This window comes from Alosa alosa, chromosome 3, assembly GCF_017589495.1.
Source record: "Alosa alosa isolate M-15738 ecotype Scorff River chromosome 3, AALO_Geno_1.1, whole genome shotgun sequence".
NCBI lineage: Eukaryota > Metazoa > Chordata > Actinopteri > Clupeiformes > Clupeidae > Alosa > Alosa alosa.
This window is the reverse complement of record NC_063191.1, coordinates 19,197,451-19,220,089: the sequence shown is the minus strand read 5'-3', so window position 1 is coordinate 19,220,089 and position 22,639 is coordinate 19,197,451. Positions and strand designations below refer to the sequence as shown.

General features: G+C 44.4%; 1 protein-coding gene across 3 annotated transcripts in view; it reads right to left on the bottom strand.

The window, feature by feature from the left end:
* Window positions 1-22,639, bottom strand: part of epha3 (eph receptor A3) — an 81,478-nt gene that overhangs the window by 3,340 nt on the left and 55,499 nt on the right. The window contains exons 7-17 of one of the 3 annotated variants that reach the window (XM_048239544.1): window positions 19,191-19,353; window positions 18,117-18,219; window positions 17,497-17,561; window positions 17,050-17,175; window positions 15,328-15,513; window positions 12,197-12,258; window positions 9,823-10,032; window positions 8,021-8,170; window positions 7,167-7,360; window positions 3,557-3,709; window positions 18-109 (exon numbers count right to left, since the gene is read on the bottom strand). In XM_048239544.1, the coding sequence (XP_048095501.1) occupies window positions 34-109; window positions 3,557-3,709; window positions 7,167-7,360; window positions 8,021-8,170; window positions 9,823-10,032; window positions 12,197-12,258; window positions 15,328-15,513; window positions 17,050-17,175; window positions 17,497-17,561; window positions 18,117-18,219; window positions 19,191-19,353 (1,488 nt within the window). In that variant the 3' untranslated portion in view covers window positions 18-33. Of the gene's footprint in view, window positions 1-13; window positions 110-3,556; window positions 3,710-7,166; window positions 7,361-8,020; window positions 8,171-9,822; window positions 10,033-12,196; window positions 12,259-15,327; window positions 15,514-17,049; window positions 17,176-17,496; window positions 17,562-18,116; window positions 18,220-19,190; window positions 19,354-22,639 lie in introns of all 3 variants that reach the window. The other 2 variants (XM_048239545.1, XM_048239543.1) reach the window with 2 other exon arrangements.

The following is a 22,639-nucleotide window of genomic DNA, read 5'->3' as shown; positions in this document are numbered from 1 at the left end:
AAACCAAACCCACCCACCATCCAGTCTTTAGGGTTAAAGTGTTGTGATTCCCATGGAGGGCTCCCACTCAGGACAAGTAGCTGCCGGCCTGACTTCTGCCATACAGATTCTACAGACAGAGTACACCTTTCAAGTCGGCAACAAGACGTCAACACGGAATTGAATACAGTAGCTGACTGAAGAGTAGTTGGGCAATTTTCTCAGACCTTTTGGACTATTAGTGAAACATTTACCCAATTTTGCAGCTGCTCAACTCTATAAACTGAAACAAATGCAGAGACAAAGAAAAAACTTCAGATGAATAAGTGCAGAATATTCAGTGCAGAATAATTACCGCGTGATGCACTTTGGAGTAGGCTGCAATTTGCAGTTCATGTTAAAACTTCACTATACCGACTGAACACAGCTGAGGAAACGAAAAGAGTAATGAGGGCTGTTCGGTAGACAGCCGAACCAAAGAGCATGATGTGGGTAGCAGAGAGAAAGGAACTGAGAGGACAAGGCCTGTATCCCACGAAGCCCATCAGATTTGTGCGGTGAACTCCTACACTCGATCTCTCTCAGAGTGAGAATACTCACATGAATGTTCTGATGCCTCACGTCTAACCAGAGAATAAACTAAAAAACGGCATTCAAGGCCTTCAGAGCTGGGAACGCCACTGGGAAGAAGTGTGGTGGAGGACCACAGAGGAGGGCCCGAATAAAGTCATCCCAGTTCTCAGCACTGCTCATGGCCACAGGTTACTCACAAAGTCTTGTGGCAAATGGCATATTACAGATTGGAATGTTAATAGAGTCAGACAGCGATGACTAGATGATGACTTCATGTTCCGTCTAAAATCTCAAATCTAATCTAACATCTTCATTTCCAGTAAATAGTTGCTACTAAGGTACTCTCCAGTGGCACTTGCAGTTAATACTGACTCACTTAGAGAATGTTTCACCAGTGACTCCCAACAGTCTGGCATGGAATATACAATACACAATTTCCCATGCCAGAGTATATATATCCAATGGCAGATTGTATAGTGTATTATACTGTAGACGTACATTTGTGATGATAACATTGTGTGATGAACTCTTATACTGATCTGTCATTTTACATTTGATTTGACTCAGCAGTATGTGTGATACCAGGAGCCATGAGTCCAACTCAGCAGAGGGAGACAAGTGGATTATTAATTAGCTGAGGCCACTCGCTTTCTGCTGCTGCATGCAGGTGGAAGTGGATTAAGTATGCAGCTCAGACGCATCATGTTATCATTTGCAAACGTTTTGCAATTGTCAAAAGTGCTTTGTTGCTCTCTAATTATCTGAGTTACATAGTGACCAGCAAGAAGCTAGAGTGTTCCACATAATAAAATATGGCCTTTTTAATAAAATGAAATGTGAGCATTCCTTCTTTGTTTTGACTGTTCAGTCTGAACTGTAGAGGAGAGTGAGGAATTCTGTCATGCTTTTCAGTTTTGGTACATATTTCACTGTATTCTCAATTAATATTGCGGTGCAAAATCATTAGGCATTAACATGAGAGGGCCACCACCATAAGTGGGTAAATTGCCACATTGGATTATTAAGCAAACACATACTTTGTTATGAACATACAGCTCTGGAAAAAATTAAGAGACCACTGCACATTTGTCTTTGGTTGCTTTGGTTGGACATTCGAAAGAGCTGTCATATTCAAATTTGCAGTGGTCTCTTAATTTTGAATATGACGCCAACTCATTCAAATGTCACTCAGCAACCGTAGGATGACATCAGAAAAATGTGCAGTGGTCTCTTAATTTTTTCCTGAGCTGTAGATTAAAATCTATTTTATATCCAAAAATGAACCCACCACCTTAAATATACAAGGACCTGGTCTTCCAGTATTCAGTCAGAATTCAAAATTCTGGCAAAACATAAACGGTCCCTCCTCAGGTAGAATACATGCAGCATGGGCCATTTGCGACATCTCACACATTAAACCCAAGTACACTTTGGCTGGCTCTATGAATATAGTTTTACGCAAACAGAGGAGAAACACTTTTTTCTCATGTAACAATAGGTCGTTTGTATTCTTAATGTAACATAATATTCAGTTGCCCTTTTTTCTTTCCCAAACCTGACTTTGATACTTTCTTTCCTTAAAAGTGTAAATACCCAAAGCTACAAAAAGTGTTCACATAAAATCTGATGTGACATAGTTTTACTTTGGAAGGGGGGGGGAGTGGTAAATTTGTGCTAAGCTCAAGTTTTGGGAAACCTTGACTAAAGGTAAATAAGATGCTGACTCAGAGGCTTGTGTCACACAGTGTAGCTATTTCAGTTCTGAGATTGCGCCCCTTGTTTTGGAGAAATCACCAGTGTGACAACTTACCCCACTCGCCTCAACCCTCCTCACGAGTCAGCTCTCTCATCACAGAGAGCCATCCCGTGTACTCTATGAATGCTGCCGTGGGGGGATGAAACAGCCTTACCCTCAAAAAAAATTACATCTGGGTCATGGGTAAGGGAAAGGATTTTATGCACTATTTGCATTTCATTATTTACACTGACATTGGAAGGAAATGTACACTCAAAGAATGCCTAATTGCTGCCTGTCCAGTGTTTGTCTACTTGGTCATGTAGGTCCAGGACTGTGCAAAAGCAGACATGCTATGAGACTAGGCCCTTTGATCATGCTGATTAGCCAATTTCTAATTATTTACTCTGTCAAATACTGCATCCACTGAATGAGCAAGCATACCTCTAGGGATGCTAACTAAACTAGGAAGTTGTCCCTTCAGGGCAACTACCATATGTGTTTTTTCCCACAAAGCAAGTCAGATACCAAGGAGTAGCACCATGAAGGCTTTGTTTTCAGTAAGATGTTTGATTTAATCTCCTCAACTACTGAATGTACAATTACAGTGTTTCCCAGGCCACAGATTTTGTCAGACCCGTCAGATCTTGTATGTTATACTTGTTGTTTCACTACACATATTTTAAGTAAATGACACAAAATAGAAACATGTGTACAGTGTAAGAACAATTCCAGTAAGCTGTAGCTGTTGGCCATGACTTGGACCACATGGGTGCATTTATGAATGCATTAGCCTTCAAGATGAGTGGATGTAGCAGCAGTGACATCTTCAAAGAAGAAAAGTCTTTGTTGTGGATTTATAATGTGACATCTTTATATCATGCATTGTGGTTGTTTTGTAAATTTGAGCTAATGTGCATGGCACTATTCTTGATAGTTCTTGAAGATGGGATCTGGTGTCATGCTGCATTATATTAATTCAATCACCTCAGACTTGAATCCTTAAGTTGCTGTTCAGCATGCATACTGTATGTAATATCTAGTTTGTTTCAAACATTTGTCATGGGTTGCACCATTCACAGCCAATTATATTTGGAATTTTGTTATTTGACTTCAATGCCAAGCAAATCTCTGAACATGAATTTGGATGTTCAGCTGAAGAAAAACGAAACACATTATAATAGCATAATTTTTCATGTGGAAATAATTCCCTGATTGTTACAATATGAAAAGTGCTGAGGGCAGGAAAGGAAGAAATGGTTCTCTTACTCTGTGGAGGTCTTGGCTAAGGTGTCGCACGAGCTGTAGCTGACCCCCGAAAAGGCCTCCTTGCAGGGGAGAGTCTGAACAGTCTCCAGCCAGTCACCCATGGTCCGAAACGTGATGTCTGTGTTGTTCCGATCCAAGAGAAGGTTTGCAGGTCTGGCAGTTGAGCAGAGGGAAGAAAGACAAGATTAAGTTGAATAGTGTAAGACTTGTAAGTGGTCATCTAACAAAGAATTTGAAGATGCTTGAAATCAAACATTGATTTGCAACCTTTTTCAACGGGAAAAGTGTCCCATTCTCAATTGCACTGTTATTTAATAATATCAACAGTCACAATAATAGCAGTGTTAACAACACCATCTTATATGTACACACACACAGACACACACACACACACACACTCTTAATTTAAGCCCAATGAAGGCACCCCAAACTAAAGAAGATGTATCCTGCTGGTCTGCAATTCACATCAGGTACAAAAATGCCATTATTAGGAAACAAGCTCATAAAAGTGCATGCTGCAAAGAGAAAGCACTGGAGGCCTAAAATCTGATCTGCTCATTGTCCCACAGGTTCTCCACAAGGAAATACCTGTGGAGAAGGGGGACTCTCCATAAACTGTTTCTTATGCTCAGTGTTATGGCAAGCATTCCCAAGTGAAAGTCACCAGAGACCAGAGATGTTTATTTTCATGTACAGACATCTCTGACCATTGGTGATGATTTCCCAATATGCGTTTCTCATTGTTTATTGGATAAAGGTCCATTTGTGGGGTCATATCTGGAACAACTATTAATCTTTCAATATGAGAGATTAACATCACAATTAACAGTTTAAAGTAAAGTACTACCGCCTAAACAATAATACCAATATTACTTTATTCCATACCAAAAAATACCAATATTACTTTATTCTTTTACACTAAATAAAATGTAACAGAATAAAAACATAACCATATACATATACAAAGCACAACTCTGTAAGAATTCTACAATCTACAATGAGATGTCAGCTTCAAAATATGGAATGCAATTGTATATAATTGCATAATTTTTTTCATTTTTGATGATGAAGGTAAAACTCTGCCAAGAGACTATAAGAGGGTGAGGCTGACCTCTTAGTCATGCGGCCTCTGTACATTCCATTCACACGTAATGCCCTGTATCTTGTTGATTTGATCAGTTTGACTTTTATATCACAATGATGGGCGGGAGCGTTTTCTACTACTGTTTTAAATGCTTCAGGCAAAACAAGAGGAACCCACTACATATGTAATGTCAGGGCCAGGAACTTGAACACCTGATGAAAAACCATAGGGAATAGAACGTAGGAAATGAGATTATGATCCCCCATAGAGACGGCTAAATTTAACTCAGTAAATAAACAAATTATAATGCCAGGAAATCCATCCCCCTTAAGCCACATGTGTCCAGGGATGAAAATTGGAATGAGATTTGGAACAAGAACAAAACTTGACTGTGCCCCGTAAACAATACAATTGTATCCAGCCTGTGTTCCATAGCACAGGTGATATCGTATTGCATTCTCATGCCGTCACACTTCCTGCTGCCGACACAGGCAGCAGAATAAGAGACTGGACTCATATGAACTGATGTGGTCCAGCACATCAGAGCAGCAGGACTCCCTTGAGGAGAAAAGTATATTAAATCTAAAAGAAGTACACTAGAAAAGTATATTAAATCTAAAAGAAGTACACAAGAAAAGTATATTAAATCTAAAAGAAGTACACAAGAAAAGTGCCTAAGAGGAGTACAGAATAAGTGCCCAGGAGGCTTGGTCAACTTTACTCTTGTCTCTCTATTGCTGTGGTTTGTAAACTGCAGATCCTGTTCATTGTTGGCAGGAGACAGAAAAAGACAATACTTAAAAGCTGCATATGAGCTTTATAGCTGTTGAAGAGTATGTGATTCACCATGAGATTTCACCTTTATTTCCAACTCTTAGAAAAACCTAGACCTTTTCCAGACCATCATCTTAATCTCTTCCATAGGGTATAGTTGCACTGGGGTTGACCTTGTTATATTTTTTAAAGAAAGGGTTCTTGAGTTTGTTTTTGCTGCTATCGTTATTTTGAGATGCAGCATCGGAGTCTGACTGAAAGATACATGGCAGCAAGAGAGGGAGAGGCAAGAGATGAAACAGAGCAGCGTTTGTTGTCGGCCGTGTGAGTGATATCCCAAACCGCTGTGTGCACATCGCATTTCACAGACAGTTGGGCTCAGAGAACCAAAACAACAGAGGGAAGGAAGAACTAAACACTCAGGGCCCTGTGTCTTCCTCTCTCTTTCCCTCTCTTTCTTTTTCTCTCTCTCTCTCGCTCTCTCCCTCCTCCTGTCTCTTCCCCCACTAGTGGGGTGACCTCTCCATATCCACGACTGCATAGTATCATGTTTTTAAAGCCCTCCTGAGAGGAGAAGAGGAGAATGTAGACCCTCGTCTTCCTCATAGCAAAGACATCTGGGCAGCTTCGTCTTTCGTCTTTCAGCTTTCGTCATGGACCAAAGTATGCCTGTGTGTGTGCCGGTGTGAAGCGTGGGCTGCCCCGAGCGAGAGAGCCTTTCGCGTTCCTCTGCCGCACACATCTGCCTGCCACTCAGTCGCTCTGTGCTAATGGGGCCCCAGGCTCAGTGAGGGTGCTGCTGCTGCCGCTACGGCTGGGCTCTATTAGTGTGCTGCGACTGCACACAGAGCAGGAGAGGACGGCGGCCCTGGGTGCCGTCCGGCGGCACCCTCAGCGGAGCCTCTGAGAGGGGAGAGCCATAAATCACCCTCTCACCCTCCTCCACTCCCCGCGGCCACTCCGTGTTAAAAGCCAATCAGGAAAATTACACACAAACACCCTGGGACCCATTTTCACTTTCTTAAGAAATCATTACTCAATGTTATATACTCCCCATGTCTCCATAATAACACGACTCCCTGTTACAGTGTGGATGTCGACAACAGAAATGGGGCAAAACGTGTAGGTCCCATCGCGGGAGAAGATTTATGGCTATAAAGAGAAGGTGTGGGAGGGGAGGATGCAGGCCAAGTGCTGGCAAGGAGCAAGGCACAGTAGGCTAGAACTGGCTACTGGCACCCTTTTCATGAGGACAAGACCAAATCAGTGAACTGAACCGGCACATGCTGCACATCCTGCGTATCGGAGAAGCAGGATGTAACAGATTGTTTACAACAAGCAATACATGTCTATGCACAATATTACTACAGGCTGACTTTGCAAACAAACAGAACCTAAAGCAGAATAAATAATCCCAGACAAATGCTGTGTGCACACTCTAATAGACTGGCTGCATGGAAGAACCTGATTAGCGAAGACCAGATGTTTGAGGAAGGAGAAGTAACTGTGTGACTGAGCATCAAGGACACACAATAAATGAGTCTCTGGGAAGAGGGGGAACTATTTCCTCTCATTAATGTGCTGGTGTGTTACTGATGAGCAGGATGTGACATGAGTTGTGTGGTGCGGGGGAGGTGCGCTGGGAGCAGGATGAGGTCCACAGCCGGTTCCCTCCGGTGCTATCTGTGGGTGGATGGCCTGCTCTGGGTTGGGTTGGGTTGCTTGGGTGCAGAACTGAGCACAGTGACCTACCTGGAGGCGGTGTTGGCTGTGATCTTCAGACTGCTGGGATTGCGAATGAGCTTGTCCAGGATGCTGACGATCTGCTCAAACTTTGGCCGGTTGTTGCGATCCTTCTGCCAGCAATCCAGCATCAGCTGGTAGAGTGCAGCAGGACAGTCCATAGGCGGGGGCAGTCTGTAGCCCTCGTCCACCGCTTTGATTACCTGCAGCCCAAATATAAACAGGAAAGGACAAAACAAGGACTCATCATTCAGCGTGGAATTTTGGCTTTGGGTGGAATGTCCTTTTTAGGGAAAGTATTTGATAAATTTCCTGTCTCAGATTATTTTTCAGTTCCTCAGGGTAAATAACTGCTTTGCCTGCAGACGCTCAAAATGGAAGTGGATGAAAGCATAACACAGACACAAAGCGCATACAATCAATTGACGCTGGAACAGAACAGAGCTTTCTGGCAATGTTTCCCTGCCTCTAATTGCTTGATTATCAATGCTGTGGCAATCCAGTCCAAATAAACTCCCTTAGTCCATTACTTTTGACTGATTTGACAGCACTGCATCAATAGAGACTCCTCTCTGGGTCACTGCAATGTTGAGGACCGCACCTAAGCTCACTCTGTCAGCACTGAGCCCTGCCTGCCCCATATCTCCTTCCTATCACCACACTTGCCCATTGTCCACAGGATTGCAGCCACTAATGGCCTGTCTTTGTGTCTGTGGCCAGTCAGGTGGCAGGCTCTCTGGAGCCGGCCATCAGCGACAGGTTGCGCCTGCCACCTGGCTCCTTCACGCCTCACTTCCTCGCACAGCAGGAAGTTCATTAGAACCCCCCTGCCCCGCCCTGTTTGCTGACATAGCTCAACTCACATCCTGATTGGACATCTCCCAGTACGGCCTCTCTCCATACGACATGACTTCCCACAGCACGATGCCGTAGCTCCACACATCGCTGGCTGAGGTGAATTTGCGGTAAGCGATGGCCTCTGGTGCTGTCCACCTGATTGGGATCTTGCCGCCCTGTGGGGAAAAAAGTCAGTTATAAGTAAGTAAATGTTGATTGTTTTTGTAATAATCTTGTCAACTCTTTACATTGTAATCTTACTCATTCCACTGATTAACTCATTAAATTCTCTCATTGAATTCATCACCCTGCCTCAGTCTGGGTAGTGGGACGATATACAGTATACACTGAAACGGGCATCTCCCTTCATCCTGAGCTGAAGACCTCTACAGGGCTGCATGTGTGATGAATAAAAACCAAAGCACTGACATCTGCACCGTACAGGGAGTATAAATATGCATTTGCATATGTTTGTGTGTTGAAGGCTGAGGTTTGGCAGCTCATGCCAGTGGCTGTGATGAACGCCCCCATCTAATCTCACCTCACCTGCCTGACCTGCCCTCTCCTGCCCACAGGCATCACAGGGAGCAAACGCCCGCCCACCCGCCCGCCCGCCCGCCCACCCGCCTGCCCTCCGCAGCTCATTTCATCTCCAGCCCAGCGCTCCCAGCGGAGCGGGCCGGTGCTTTTCCGGTGCTCTAAGCAGCGCTCCGACAGGCTGCTGGACTTACTCAAGGCTCTGGGCTCCATCGTCATGCTAACAGCAGGAGGTAGAGGAGCCAAAGCTAACCGTCGCGCTGGCCAAGGCATACAACTCCTGCCTCGCTTTCTCCAAACACACCGCCCTCAAAAAATAAACCGGCGCGTCCATGGGACCCTCCCCTGTGAGTGCAGACAAACAGGCCCAAGTCTCAGGGCAGGAAGATTACTGCTAATTAATGTAAAATCTGACATCCACGCCATACCGACTCCTGGGGGCCTTTCAGCTGAGGGGGGCGGAGGTGGGCACTGTCTGTGAGAAGTTTACAGCAACACAACATGGACAGGATAAAGTGGGACTTTCAGATTGACCACAAGTATTTATGTTTTATTTCGTCACACTTTTGAAATGAAACGTATGAGGGCTTGCCCCCTGAATTCCCTCATGAAAAGTAAACTGAGCATTTATTTAACAAAACAAATATCACATGATGGGACAGTCGTGCCTTGAGTTGAGTCCTTCATATATCCTGGAAGTTGTGTTTAGAGGAGAGAGTGTCATTCTTTTTTTCTCCATGATCCTCCTGAAAGGGCCGCGCATGTTCTGAATTTACGTCCGTGTTATCTCTTTATTTATGCGTGGGCTATCTGCCTCACTCCAGCAAGGCCGGGATGCTTGTCTGAAAGTGACATATGTGCCCATTAATCTGGGAGACAACAGATATTCCTAGGAGAGCTGGCCTTGGGAGATAGGGAGAGACAAAGCCCCTGTGTGGGCTCCCAGGGTACTATGCTGTGGGAGGAGATGAGCAGTCCTCAACACTCAGCTTTCCACAATGGAAATGTGTGAGTGGATAAAAAGACTTAGACATGTCCTGAGCTGGAGAAAACATGGATTATCTTGTTTGTTTGGGTTTTAATTTTGTTTCTTTTTTTGTTTGTTTTTTTGCTATTTGTGTAAATCTGTATATCATTGTAATGTAGGCAGGAGCTGCACTAAAATGATGTGGAAGAAAAGGAGGATGGCTTATTGGAGGGCTTGCTTGTATGGATGGCTTACTTACTCTCAGCAGTTTAAAACAGATTTGTCAGGGAGTTTGGTACGGCGACGGCTGCTTTTCTTGCTCACCCGTGTTGTGTAGGCAGCCTCGGGGTCGTCCTCCAGCACCCTGGACAGGCCGAAGTCAGACACTTTACACACCAGGTTGCTGTTGACCAAGATGTTGCGGGCGGCCAGATCTCTGTGGACGTAGCCCATGTCTGAGAGGTATTTCATGCCCGAGGCGATGCCACGCAGCATCCCCACCAGCTGGATGACGGTGAACTGTGCGTCGTGTTTCTAGCCGAAAGAGAGAGAGAGGGCAGTTGATATAGCGTGGGCCAGAAAATCACAAGCAGACTGGCCATGTCAACGGAACAATCACTAGCAAATTATCAGAGTCCCACTCAGACTTTCCAGCGACCTATGAAATGATCTCACTCCTTTTAAAAACCTGACTGGCCATGAGAGCCAAAACTCTTTAATGTGTTGATATGCTGATGTATGACTTAGTTGGAATCTCAACCCTGTCACTGGAATTTCCTTAAATGGTGGGTTTTACCTCCATCCAACCGCTCAACAAATATCTGCTAAGCAAATGGTGAGTGCAATGTGAAAGCAAATACATCATCCATAAAACACCTACAGCAGTATATATGAAACAGAATGAGGGACATATACAGCATCATGACATGTTGCCCTAGGCTATGTTTACACTGTAGTGTGCTGGGTTTATATGCAGAGTGATGGGCAGTTGATGCCTGAAGAGGACGTGGAAGATAAACACCCAGAGGAAGCGCTATCTCAGACGGAAAGAGAAGACAGGATGAATGAGATAGCATTGATTCTTCAGAGGACTCTAGAGAAGGGATTCTTTTACCAAAGACAGGCAACTGCAGGCTCCTTCCAGGCAGCTTGTTCGATAGCTGCACTCTTTAGCTCTCTCTCTCTGCTTGCTCTCTGTCTGTCTCTTTTTACCGACTCTCTCTTTTACCAACGTCTTTTTTGTGTGAATGAAAGCCAGTCGGGAGCTTTGTTTATGTACTGAATGTAAAATACTTTTGGATTAAAATAAACACTGGACCACCTGGAACAGAGTGAAGCCTGAGCAAGTTCAAAGACTTGCTAATAATAGTGACATGAGCGGCAGTGAGCAAATGCATTCAGTGAGGGATGACAGTTTGCTCTGATGGAGTGCAGGCCACTCTCAAAGCAGCAGGAAATTGCTGCAGAATACTGCAACTGTGCTCTGGGTCGCTTTTTTTTCTGTGGGTGGGATGCTGTGCAGGCACATATGGAATACAGTTCAGATAGCTCCCCCAAAAACTGAAAATCATGTTTGTTCATGTTGTTTTAATGTTATGGTATGGCTAATTTCAATAATCCAGACCCTCTATTTAACGTTAAGTGCACTGCGTAACTCAGGGAATCTGGACTGCCGCCTTTGGATGCACAAGTTTCTCATCAAAATGACTCATACCCTCCACTTCCACGGGGAATGTATGTTTTGCTTTTCTCTCTCCCTTTTCACAGTACGCTGCAGCAGTGTGAACTATCTTGTGTTGAGGTCCCGACAGTTAATCATGCTCCAAACCAGCAGATAGCGCCTGGCTGAGGTCCTGCGGATGGCAAAACGGCTGAGAAATGACACAAAGCCGTGTTGAACACATGTGTCAGGTGCGCTAGCGCTGCTAAGCCCTGATGGTAGCTTGCAGAGGTTAAGCTGACCCACTTAATGAGCTCGTTAATGAAGCTATCAGCACTTTCCAGAGTGGCCATGTCTCGCCCCGGCCCGCGCGACACGCAGCCTGTTGTTTGCTTGTTTGTTTTTGCAGCGCTGGTGATTTGGTAATGGGCGGTGTGTGAAGGACAGTGTGAGCCCGGGCTGTTTATCTGGCACGGCTGAGCGGAGCGGAGCTGGCAGGCTGGTGGGCAGGCGGCCACTCTCCAGCACCCGCTTCCTCCTGCCTGTTCGTCCTCCACGTGACAGCCTGGTGGGATTCATTTCACTTTTCTTTTTTTCCCCCCTCCACTCCCAGGCCCCAAGTCTGTGTTTGATAAAGGCTAGAAAGACACAGTTCCACACTAATCAAGGACTAAACACACAGCTGCTTACAAAAATGCATTGAAGGAACCCAGAATAGAAGAGCTTTTTCCTTCAGTTGGAAAAAAAGATCCTGTACTAGATGTCAGAGAGAGAGAGAGAGAGAGGGAGAGAGGGAGAGAGGGAGAGAGAGAGAGAGGGAGAGAGAGAGAGAGAGATCTGTGTCTGCCGTAAGGTAGTCAACACGTATAGGGTAGAAGACAAGTCGATTAATGGCTGTGCTGCAGACGTCAGGGTGAGAGGAGGGGAGGGGGCAGGTATTTAAAGCCTGTTAGAATGAGAGCTCACCGCTCCTGGAGCCTTGCCTCTGATCATTCATAATAGAATGTCATTAGTGGAGCCGAGGGGTGTCATACTCACTCGCAGGAAGCTGTCCAAGGAACCATTCTCCATGTACTCCGTCACAATCATCACCGGCTTACCTGAGGGGAGAGAAAATTGGAGATTTATTTCCCTCTTAATCTTTTTAGTCTAGTTATTCTTAGAATTATTCTAAAAGCTCCGTGTCTGAAGGAATAATTCACTTCGCATCACACCGAAATGCAACGCATCAAAATGCTTTTTGAAAAGTTTTCTCTCCTGAGATTACAGAAATGCAAATGGTCTGAGATGAAAATATCTCCAGCACACACCAACCATTCAAAGCAAAGAAATAAAAGATTCATTGTCATGATTTTGCAAAAATACTCACCTCATCTTAAAATAAAATAAATGATACTGAGTTAAAAAGAAGATTTGTGGCGTTCTGCTCAGCCTCATTTGGGAATCAGAGTAAAATCAGAGATGTGGCAGCTGTACTTTATACAGGTTTACGAGGCCACTGGGCCAAGTTGGCCTTTTCAGTTCCAGCACATCTAAGGCAACCTCCAAATGCCACAGAACTATGCACGGCCTTGCCCTGTACTGTGTGCCTCCCACATGACGTCCGTGACCCTGGCAGAAACGGTCAACATGACAACTTGCAGCGGCTGTGGGTTCACAAGAACTTCCTCTGGGATGAAAAGAGGAGTCTGAGTGAATTTAGAGAGCCCCTGAGGTCAGCTGTCAAGCCCCCAGACAGCTTTACTCTGCCGTCACCGTGGCCTGTAACTTACTGCTTTTATCATCTGCACCTTATTTCAATCTCCACTGATGCTCCATGTCCACCAGAGAAGGAGAGAGAAAAAAGGCGGGCCTTAAATCAGGAGCGGGCCAGCCACTGGCTGTATGGTCACGAAATGTTTGTGTGACAGATGGCTCTATTTCCTCTCTTTCATGCCTCACATGTGCATGTATCAATGTGAATACCACACATCTGGCTCCACATATCCTGCTCTCAAAACTGCCTACAGTCCAGAATGATAGATGGTGTTTATAAAATACAGTACATACAGTCAATATGCGCTGAGTTGATAAAAAGTCACCCAATTAATGCAACATGTCGAATCACACACATCCTGCCCTATCTCATAGCTCACAGACTTTATGGGAGTGCGTTTACCTCATGGGCTCCACTGACTGACAGGCAAACCTGTAAGTCCTCAAGATAGAGCTGCAAAGCACTTTCCCCATCCATGAGAGCCATTCTCATTCCAAACACTCTTAGATAGAGTCAAACAAACCCTCTCCTGTTACAATGAGCCTTGATAAAGTGACTCCCACACATGGGGCAGACAGCTTTTATGGTTCCAGATAATAAAAATATGGCCTCCACTCCCCCAACTCAAGGCCTGAGCTTTTGATCCTGGGAGCAGGCTCGTAATCAGTTTGCAGGCACAATTCCTTCGTGAAGCGGCAATTGCAGCTCTGCAAATATTTTGCCGAACGCGAAGCCAAAAGCAGCAGGTTAAATGGGGTGTGAAACTCTCTGGATTATTAAGAATTAACAGGGGCTAGTTAATAAATCACCCCGCGTCAGAGGCCGTGGGGAGACACATGCCAGCCTCCCTGTCCCCCGCACTGCCAAAACACTGGAGCCTGGAGCTGCTTTCAATCACGCACATATGCTCAGCCAAGCCACGCAGCCACTGCCCTCACCCAAACACTGAGGCAGACGCAGATACGATCGCAGCGACATGCCCACTCACATTTCCACACACACAGAACCACAAACACATACTAACATTTACATAGACTCTCACGCACAAACATTCACAGACAGACAGAAAATAGTATACATACAAACAATCCCTAAAACTAAACCTAGTGTCCCAGTCCCAGTTGTTTACAATTAACATCCACTTGTTATTTACAAGATGGGTTTTTGTTGAGAAAGAATTGCAAAATTAACCAGACAAGAATCATAATTCAATTTTATGAGGAATCATATACATGAAAGGCACATTCTGCATTCCTCTTCTGATACTATTTGAAATGAATCAAAACTTGACAAACTGTTGGATACATTCTGTAAGACTTTGATCAGACAAAATGCTGAATATGCAGTCCAGTCTGGCAAGGATTTCTGCAAGCAATAAAAATGATTGGTACAGAGAAGGCTGGTCAAAGTTGTTGTTTTTTTTGCGTAATTTCCAAAGAACAGACATTCATAATTAAAGCCACACACACACACACACACACACACACACACACACACACACACACACACACACACACACACACAGCAAACCTATACCTTGAAATATTATGGCTGTCATAATGAAATTGAGATTTAGATTCAGATTTATATCTAAATTTAGATCTAACTTCTAAAATGATCTACAATAAATTGTTCTTATCGTATCACTGTCAGTAATTGTTTTGAAGACCTATGACTTTGGGTTCAACAATGTTTCCTCTGAACGGCAAAGTAAAAAAAATAAAATCCAAGTGCGAGACACAGTTGGGTAGAGTACCACGGTTTGGCTTTTTTGCTATTTACATTATAAACCATTGGAAAGACGTAAATTTACATTAATAGAGATTAAGCTGCTGAAATTTATGATGGTGTGTAAATGCTTTGCCTTGGTTTGAAAATTGACCCTTGACTATGAGAATTAAGTCAGTACAACAATAGCGTTTTGGGACTTTTGTGGCATTTGATTTATACTGAATTTGAAGTTACACAATAATTTATGTATAAACTTTACTTGCTTGCATGCAAGGGTGATACGTAAAGTTGACATTTATTTAGCAAAAATAAGAAATCCATAGCTTTGATTAAAATATTATAAATCAGAGAAAAAGACTCAGCAAGTCATGTTCCATACTCTACTACATGACACGGCAATCTGGAATTACTCAATAGTCAAAATCCACAACCCTGTTCCTGCAACAATTCCACCAGCTTCATCACCGTATTCCTCTTTTGTTTATGTGCCGTCTGGGCTGAGAATTACAGAAACAAAACGGACTCAAAAAGCCTGTGAGCAGTGATGGGAGATGAATATTCAACTGTTTCTTCTCTTCATCCCATGAAGTTTATAGTTACTGAACAGAAATAACTTTACACTGTGTAACAACTACATGTTGTTTTATGATGGTGGAATGCACTGCAGAGAAAGCCCACTTACTTCGTGTGACCACGCCTTCCAGCCTGATGATGTTGGGGTGGTCAAACTGTCCCATGATGCTCGCCTCACTCAGGAAATCCCGCCTCTGCTTTTCCGTGTAGCCTGCCTTCAGAGTCTTAATGGCCACACAGATCTCTTTTTTTGAGGGCAGTTTGAGGCGCCCACTGCAAACCTCCCCAAATTCTCCTGGAGAGAGAGTGCATGGTTAATTTTACTGGAATGTGACCCTTTGTCAGTTTTTCCTACCGAACAAATTCTATTATGCTCTTACCCTTAAAAATGGTTTACTGTCTCTGCCAATGTCTACAATTTTTACAGCACATGTTATGACCACTTATCAAAGGTTTCCATGTATAACAATAAACATGGCTCAAGGGCATCTGTATTTTCACTGCTCTTAGGAAGGAGCCAATCTCCTAAAGCCATTTCTAAAGGCACGTGGCCATGCAGGTGTAAGTTTTTCCAGGGTAGTTCCCAGCCGAATGAGCCAGCCAGTCCACTTCAAAGAGCTCCGCACGAGGGTTGAGCCCTCTCGCTGAGACGTGCGGTGACAGAGACTTGGATGGATGCAAAAGAGATTGAGGTGATGTCACCAGAAAGATATCCAGGCCAGGATCATGTCCTCCTTGCGTAATTTCATGTGCAATTATTTCCTATCCAGGTTGAGGAAAGGAGAGGAGGGGAAACACAGGGCTGATATCTGGAAAAGCTTAGCAGGAATAATTGCAAGCTGTCCAAACAGCCGCCCTGCTGGGCTTGGCTGCTGGATAGACACATTGCTGACCGTCCGTACAGTAACAGTAAAATTCACTGGAAACATACATAATCCTCTGTCTTGCAATCAGTCTAATGAGAAGGACTGGAAGATGAAGCTCAACTAGTGGGCTGGACATGACTTCTATTCTAAATTGAAATGAATGGATGGCTATTCTTCATCACACACTGTCCAACAGACACACACACAGACACACACACACACACACACACACACACACACACACACACACACACACACACACACACACACACGCACACACACACACACAGAATCCACAGTTAATGTATCAACAGCTCTGTTTTATTCACCCATCTTAACAATAAAGAAATGACAGCTCCAATCAAGCAACAGCATTTAAGCGAGTAGGAGATTTTATAAGACGGTGGTAAATGTTGAAGTTTGTGTGAAGGCTTTACAGGGTGGACTCTAGAGTACGTGTGCCAGAGAGGATGTGTCATTAGATGTCACGTACCATCATCTAGCCTATTGTCTGCTGGAAGCATGAATCACATAGCATTACTCTGTCTCTGACGCCGACTAGCTATTTAAGACCTCCGAGACCCAGAGTGCCTGTAAGCAAGGGGGCTGTGGGGGGCTGGAAAATAACATCCCAGCTGGGGGTGTGGAAGCATTACCCATATTGCATTTCTCTGGCAACAGGCAGCCACTGTATTAGGGGCAGCCAAAAGATGTGAAGCAAACTGATGTGCAAACTCTCTCTCTCTCTCTCTCTCTCTCTCTCTCTCTCTCACACACACACACACACACACACACACACACACACACACACACACACACATACAGCTGAGATAACCACCAAGAGAGGTGTGGTAACTTTGGGGAGTTTTGAGGAGTGTAATTGCATATCACTTGCTTATGTATTCCATACTTGAATACTTTAATATGTTATGTTCTATGAGGAGGGGCATGGTTATTTGGCTTACCTGCACCAACAACTTTGTCAATAGCTATACAGGACGCATCCAACTCTTTGGCAAACTCATGTACTGCCTGACAGGGGTCCTCGTATGTGTGGGGATCCACATATGTCCTGATTCCCGGGAGCCTCACTAGGAGGAAAATAGGATTGTTAGAAAATCAAACAGTCACAAAGCAAATGAGCAAAAACTCAGCATCATACTGAGCGTGTGCTCTCTCAACCAAACTGCCAGGACATATGTTTGGCAGCCACTAGTAAAGTGCTGCCCTCTAATCTTGCTTCTAATAGTTCGTAGCACAGCACGCTGACTTGCATTTGTTAACAGGAAACTGTGGTTGCATTGATCATGGATTCAAAATGAGAAAATAGTAACAAATTCAAAGTCCCGCTCTACACTTGGACATGGGAACAATAGGAAGACAAACACGGAGGCACAGATAAATATACTCACAGTGCCCATTGCCAAACTGAAGCCTCTTTTCGTCTGGATGTTTGGATTTGCTGTAACCACAAAACCTGCCAATTAAAGCAGAGGAAAGGCATTAATTACCGCCAGTGACTCCTCACTGCAGCGCTGGCTTTGCAAAGTGCAGTCACAGAACAGTGACAGGCACAGGACTGAACAGGGGCTGGAGCCAGCAGACAGACCTGACTGTTTTGCTTAGCTCTGAGGCAGAACAGTATTTTTGTGTTCCGTAATAAGCCTGAGGTTTATACACTCCTCAGCTGCACGGGTTCCCAAGATCAGCCCCTTATGCATGACATGATCCTCTGCACTCATGTCACCTTTACACTGGGTATGGGACAGAGAGGAGAAATAACACATCTCCTGCCAAATGTATCACAAGAAAAGGGGGGTTGCAATGGGTCGCTGGGGGAGGGGGCAGAGGTTGGTGAAAGGAAGGTTCTTGGGAGAATCCTACATGCATTTCGCACTGATTGGTGGTGTAAAGCCACATATATTCCTCACTGTCCCATGAACACATGTCAGTAAACACACACACACATCCATTTCTCTCATGTTCATATACACAGCAAGTATTGCTTGTGGTATGCTGGCGATAAACTCACCTGCCAATCACAATGTAGAGCACCACAGACAGCAAGATGATGGCAACAGCAGAGGAGATGGCTATCAGCACAACCTGGCTGTTCTCACTGGAGATAGAGAACGCTACAGAGAACACACAGATAAGAGATCAGAGTCAACGCTTCTCACCCCTATAGCACTAAAATGTGTATTTGGTGTTTACATGCCTTCACTGACATTTACATTTTAAAATAAGTTCAGCGAGTGTAACAACAAATCTACCTGTTAACACTTGAATATTAAAGCCTGTCCTTTCTCAAGAATCTATTCAGAAAAATGATAGAGGTGTCTTCTCAGGTGCTGTACAATTTGAAGTGTATAGCAGTAAGTCAGCGGTTCATTTCTCAAGTGCTAACTCATGGGCAACATCCACCTCCTCAGTGTGAGGCAGAGCTGTTCAATCTGTGTTTGTCACAATCATTCATCATGATCCAATCTTTTCCCCTCGTATTCGTTCAAATGATTACTTTAGTTGACTCCTCAGACAGATTATTTTCTTTAAATAAGCCGGGGCCATTAGAGGCCCATTAGTGTGTGGGATTGCTCTGTGCGCTTGCTGCTCTGCTGAAACACAATGAGGATTGGGAGACTAGTTTCCTCCGAGCGGGGATTCAGAACCCACCATGAAGAATGAGGGTTATTTCCACTTGAGATTTATACCATTTTTCACATATCTCTCTGGTCAAGAACCACCGGAGAGACAGGTCTGTTTTTCTAGTGGAGGTCTGCAGAGGCATAATGACTGCTGGGAGACTCTGCGCTGATTGTGAAACTCTAGTAGAACAACTGTACTTCATTGATTGCCCATAAATGAGTCACTTTCACCAAGGGAAAGCTCAAACCTTCAATCATAACTGCAAAAATCAAATTTTACTAATTTAACAAACTAGTTTTGTTCCGGTTTGAATAGTGTTTTTGCTGTTTTGCCCTTGCAATGAAGAATGAAAATAGCAACTGTGCAATGCACATGCTTTGGGGTACATTTGTCTTATTGACAGAGACGGCAGTGACAATGTTAACAGTGAGTGGCGCATGATGAGGAAAGCAGTGCTCACAGTCAGGGCTAGTCTCAAACTCAAACTTGCGGCTGCTGCTCCCATAGCCAGCTGCAGTGCGGGCGCGGATCTGAAGCAGGTACGTGGTGTCCGGTTTTAACCCGTTCAGGGTCACGTTGGTGCCCTTAGACCTCAGGATGGTGTAGCTGGTCTCTTGCTCCTGCTGCAAGACACACAAAGAGAAAAAGAGGTATGAGCCTGTAGAAAGACGGACATGGTGACAGCAGGGATACGTTTAACCACCAGTAGTGAATGCGATGATAAGCGGCTCTAGCTGGACGCTGCCACCTGCATAATGACAGCTTTTGCATGAACACCAAGGGACAGAGAGCATATCATGTGAGTTAGTCCCCTGTGTAGAAATGTGTCTTTGTAATCAGGTGTGTCCACTGCCATTGGGGACTCTGCCAGCTCTGCTTGATAAATTGCCACCATTATTTTTTATGGCTTTTCTAAAGATCTCTGTGGTGTGCTGATCCTCTCTACCAGCAAAAATGGCAACAGATTTATAGGCAGTCTTTACTTTCAAGCCATTGTTTCCAGATGTGCTTCTGACTGGAGGGGGGAAAAAAGCATGGAGTCAAACTCTTAACTATTTGTCCGGGTCAGAAATTCATGAAGAAGGAAAAGAGCAGTTTCTTTCTCCTGCGTCCCACAATGCGCGTGCGCTGTCCCCACGCCTCTGCTCGTCTCTGGGCTTTCTGAGCGCTAAGGGAGGCAGCTGCCATCGCACTCTCCAGAGGCACATGGAGGATGGCTGGCATTTGGCTCCATCCCTGACCTTTAAGCAAAGCCTGCCGTACCCACTGCTGGTGCTATAACATTACCCCATGCTGAAGTAATTAATGGTAAATGAGATTTGTGAGAATCATTTTGGGGGTACAGCAAACACGTAGCAGAATGAACTCTATTAAGTTTCATGTCTAGACGAAACATGCTAATTGGTTTGTTGATGACGACTGGTATGTCCTATAACAGTGAAGTGCTGCCAGATGACAGGAAAAGGCTACAGTTACATATAACGGATTTAAATATAAAATGCTCTTATCCACTAATCAGAGTGAGAATCAACTGGGCAAACGAATGCATAAGCCCATCCACAATTTCCAAGAACAAAATGGTATACTGATCCTCTTTACCACACATTGGCATGCAGTGCACTGTCAGTTATGTTTTGTAACATGTAAACTGTACAGGTCAAAGTTGGGCTTCATTAAGGAAGTTTAACCTAAAGACAGATGGCTACAAAAACTCAAGACGTTTTTGGTGAGGAGCGATTAAAATATGAGATTTCAGTGAACACACCAATCTCCTTCACAAGATGTCGTTTCCATACTCAAAGGAAAACTCACATAGATCTCTGTTTCTCGAGGCCACCGAGAGCTGTCAGTACAAAAAAAACAATGATTTTAAAAATGCCCCAAAAGTGTAGCACTGTGTTGTTTTTCATACTGACAGTACTCGGTGACCTCAAAAAACAGATCTGTGTGAAAACTTGCCGGACTTCTCCTTTAACTACACAGATAAAACTGAATTTGAGAGAAACTTCATTTCATCTAAATCCAACATCGCTGTTGTGTTGTTTGAGTCCTCATGTAAAGACCTAAATCTTTCCCAGGTTGTCACTGTTCAGTGCTCACAGCGTCATGTGGTCTCTTCAAAATCACCCACAGGTGTGTCAGAACTTTTGCCTGATGGACGTTCTCCTAACACATGTTCCAGTCAGACTCCTTACAGACGTCAGGAAACTCACAGCACTGGCATTTGACAAGGCGTGCGAATGTTACTTTTCAGTGTCTACATTATTGGTGGAATTTAATATGTTTGTCATGTTCTGCTTTGGCAATATAAATAACACAATCTGGACTTCTGTTACAATATTCTCTGGCAAAGGAAAACCAGAAATTGAGTAAATAAGAAGAGCATTTCAACAGGCATTCTTTCCAAGCAAGCCTTAAAGCAAATAAACACTTAAATTAGAGAAAAATGTTCAATGTTTCTTTTTCACCCTAAGATTAATATGATAAAACAGAAAAAATAATCAAACATGTATTCCCACAATACTTATTTTCCTTAAGGGCTCAACAGAGCCTTATCTTCATGCTCAGTGCAATTAGAAGAGATTCTAATGTGGGAGAGTAAAACTGTGGAGTCAGGATGATTCCTCCTCATTCTGGGAAACGCTTATGATTAGGGTTCTCATATTTAGACACCCTCACGTTGTAAGCCTTCTTTCAAGGCATCCCATATGCATGCATTTGATATATACACCAAGAGAGGGTAAAGTGTATCACCCCTGCCTAGCATGTAATCAAATCGAGCTTTATCTTAAGTGAAGCAGCATGAGCACCTTGTTGAGAGAGAGGAGCCGGTGAGTTTCTCACAGGAGCTGCCGTGCTGTAGGTGCCGTGCCTCTTACCACTATTCAGGCAGGCGTTTAGTGCTGTTTGTTTGGATTTATGGTACACAACATCCCTCTCTGTAAACACCAGGTCGTTTTGAACTGGGAAGATTGATGCCACCGCTCTGCCTTTAGGCACTTTTTGTAAAGAGGTTGTGTGCTGAGGTCTGCAATGTATTTCTGTGGTCACTGTGAGCAGCGTTAAGTTGAAGACTGAGGATCCAATTTTGTGTGTGTGTGTGTGTGTGTGTGTGTGTGTGTGTGTGTGGCGGGGGAGACGGTTAATTTTGTGTGTGTAGGTGGGGGCCCTCTGTCATCTTTTGCCAGCTTTGATCAGGGGCACAAGAGGTTTAGAGGGTGTCCCTGGCTTTTCCACATGGCAGCACCAACTGTGTGGGATTTGGGAGCCACCAGCCACGCCTGATGGGGCTGCTCCGCATACTGTTGTGTAATTAACAGGACTCAATGGCGGGGGCAGACTGAATTTTATTGTGCAAGGGAGAAAACACTGTGCCACCCAGGGTCAAATGAGACATAGCAGATTTCTGGAGGCCCTGTGGTGTACCTGTGCCAGACTGTAAGACGAGCTGGAGATGAGCCGCCTTTTTGCTTGCAAATAAGGGGATTAAGGCCAGGCCAGGCCGGGGCATTTCCAAAGGCCAAGATTTGGAGCCTGACTGCTCATCCTGAAAGACACATTACAAAGGTCCTCTGTGTGGAGCACGGGGGTCTGGCAGGCCTTGCCAACCCTCGTTTTTGCCAGCAGATTGAACAGTGGTGTCAGTGGATCTGGGTTCGGCATCAATCTCGAGTGTCGCTCTGTGTGGCCATTCAGCCAAGGAAAGATGAGCTTATATCTTCTGTGAAACAAGCTCGTAAAAATGTGGCAGAAAAAAACAGTTCTGATGATCCCCAAAAGGGCCATCCCTCTCTTGAGTGATTAAAATGGTCTCCGTGGCTAATTTCTGTATCAAATGTCACAGATAGTTCATCCTAGACCGCACCGAAGGGCAGCAATTTGTTCACTGTTCATTTTCACATAGAGACC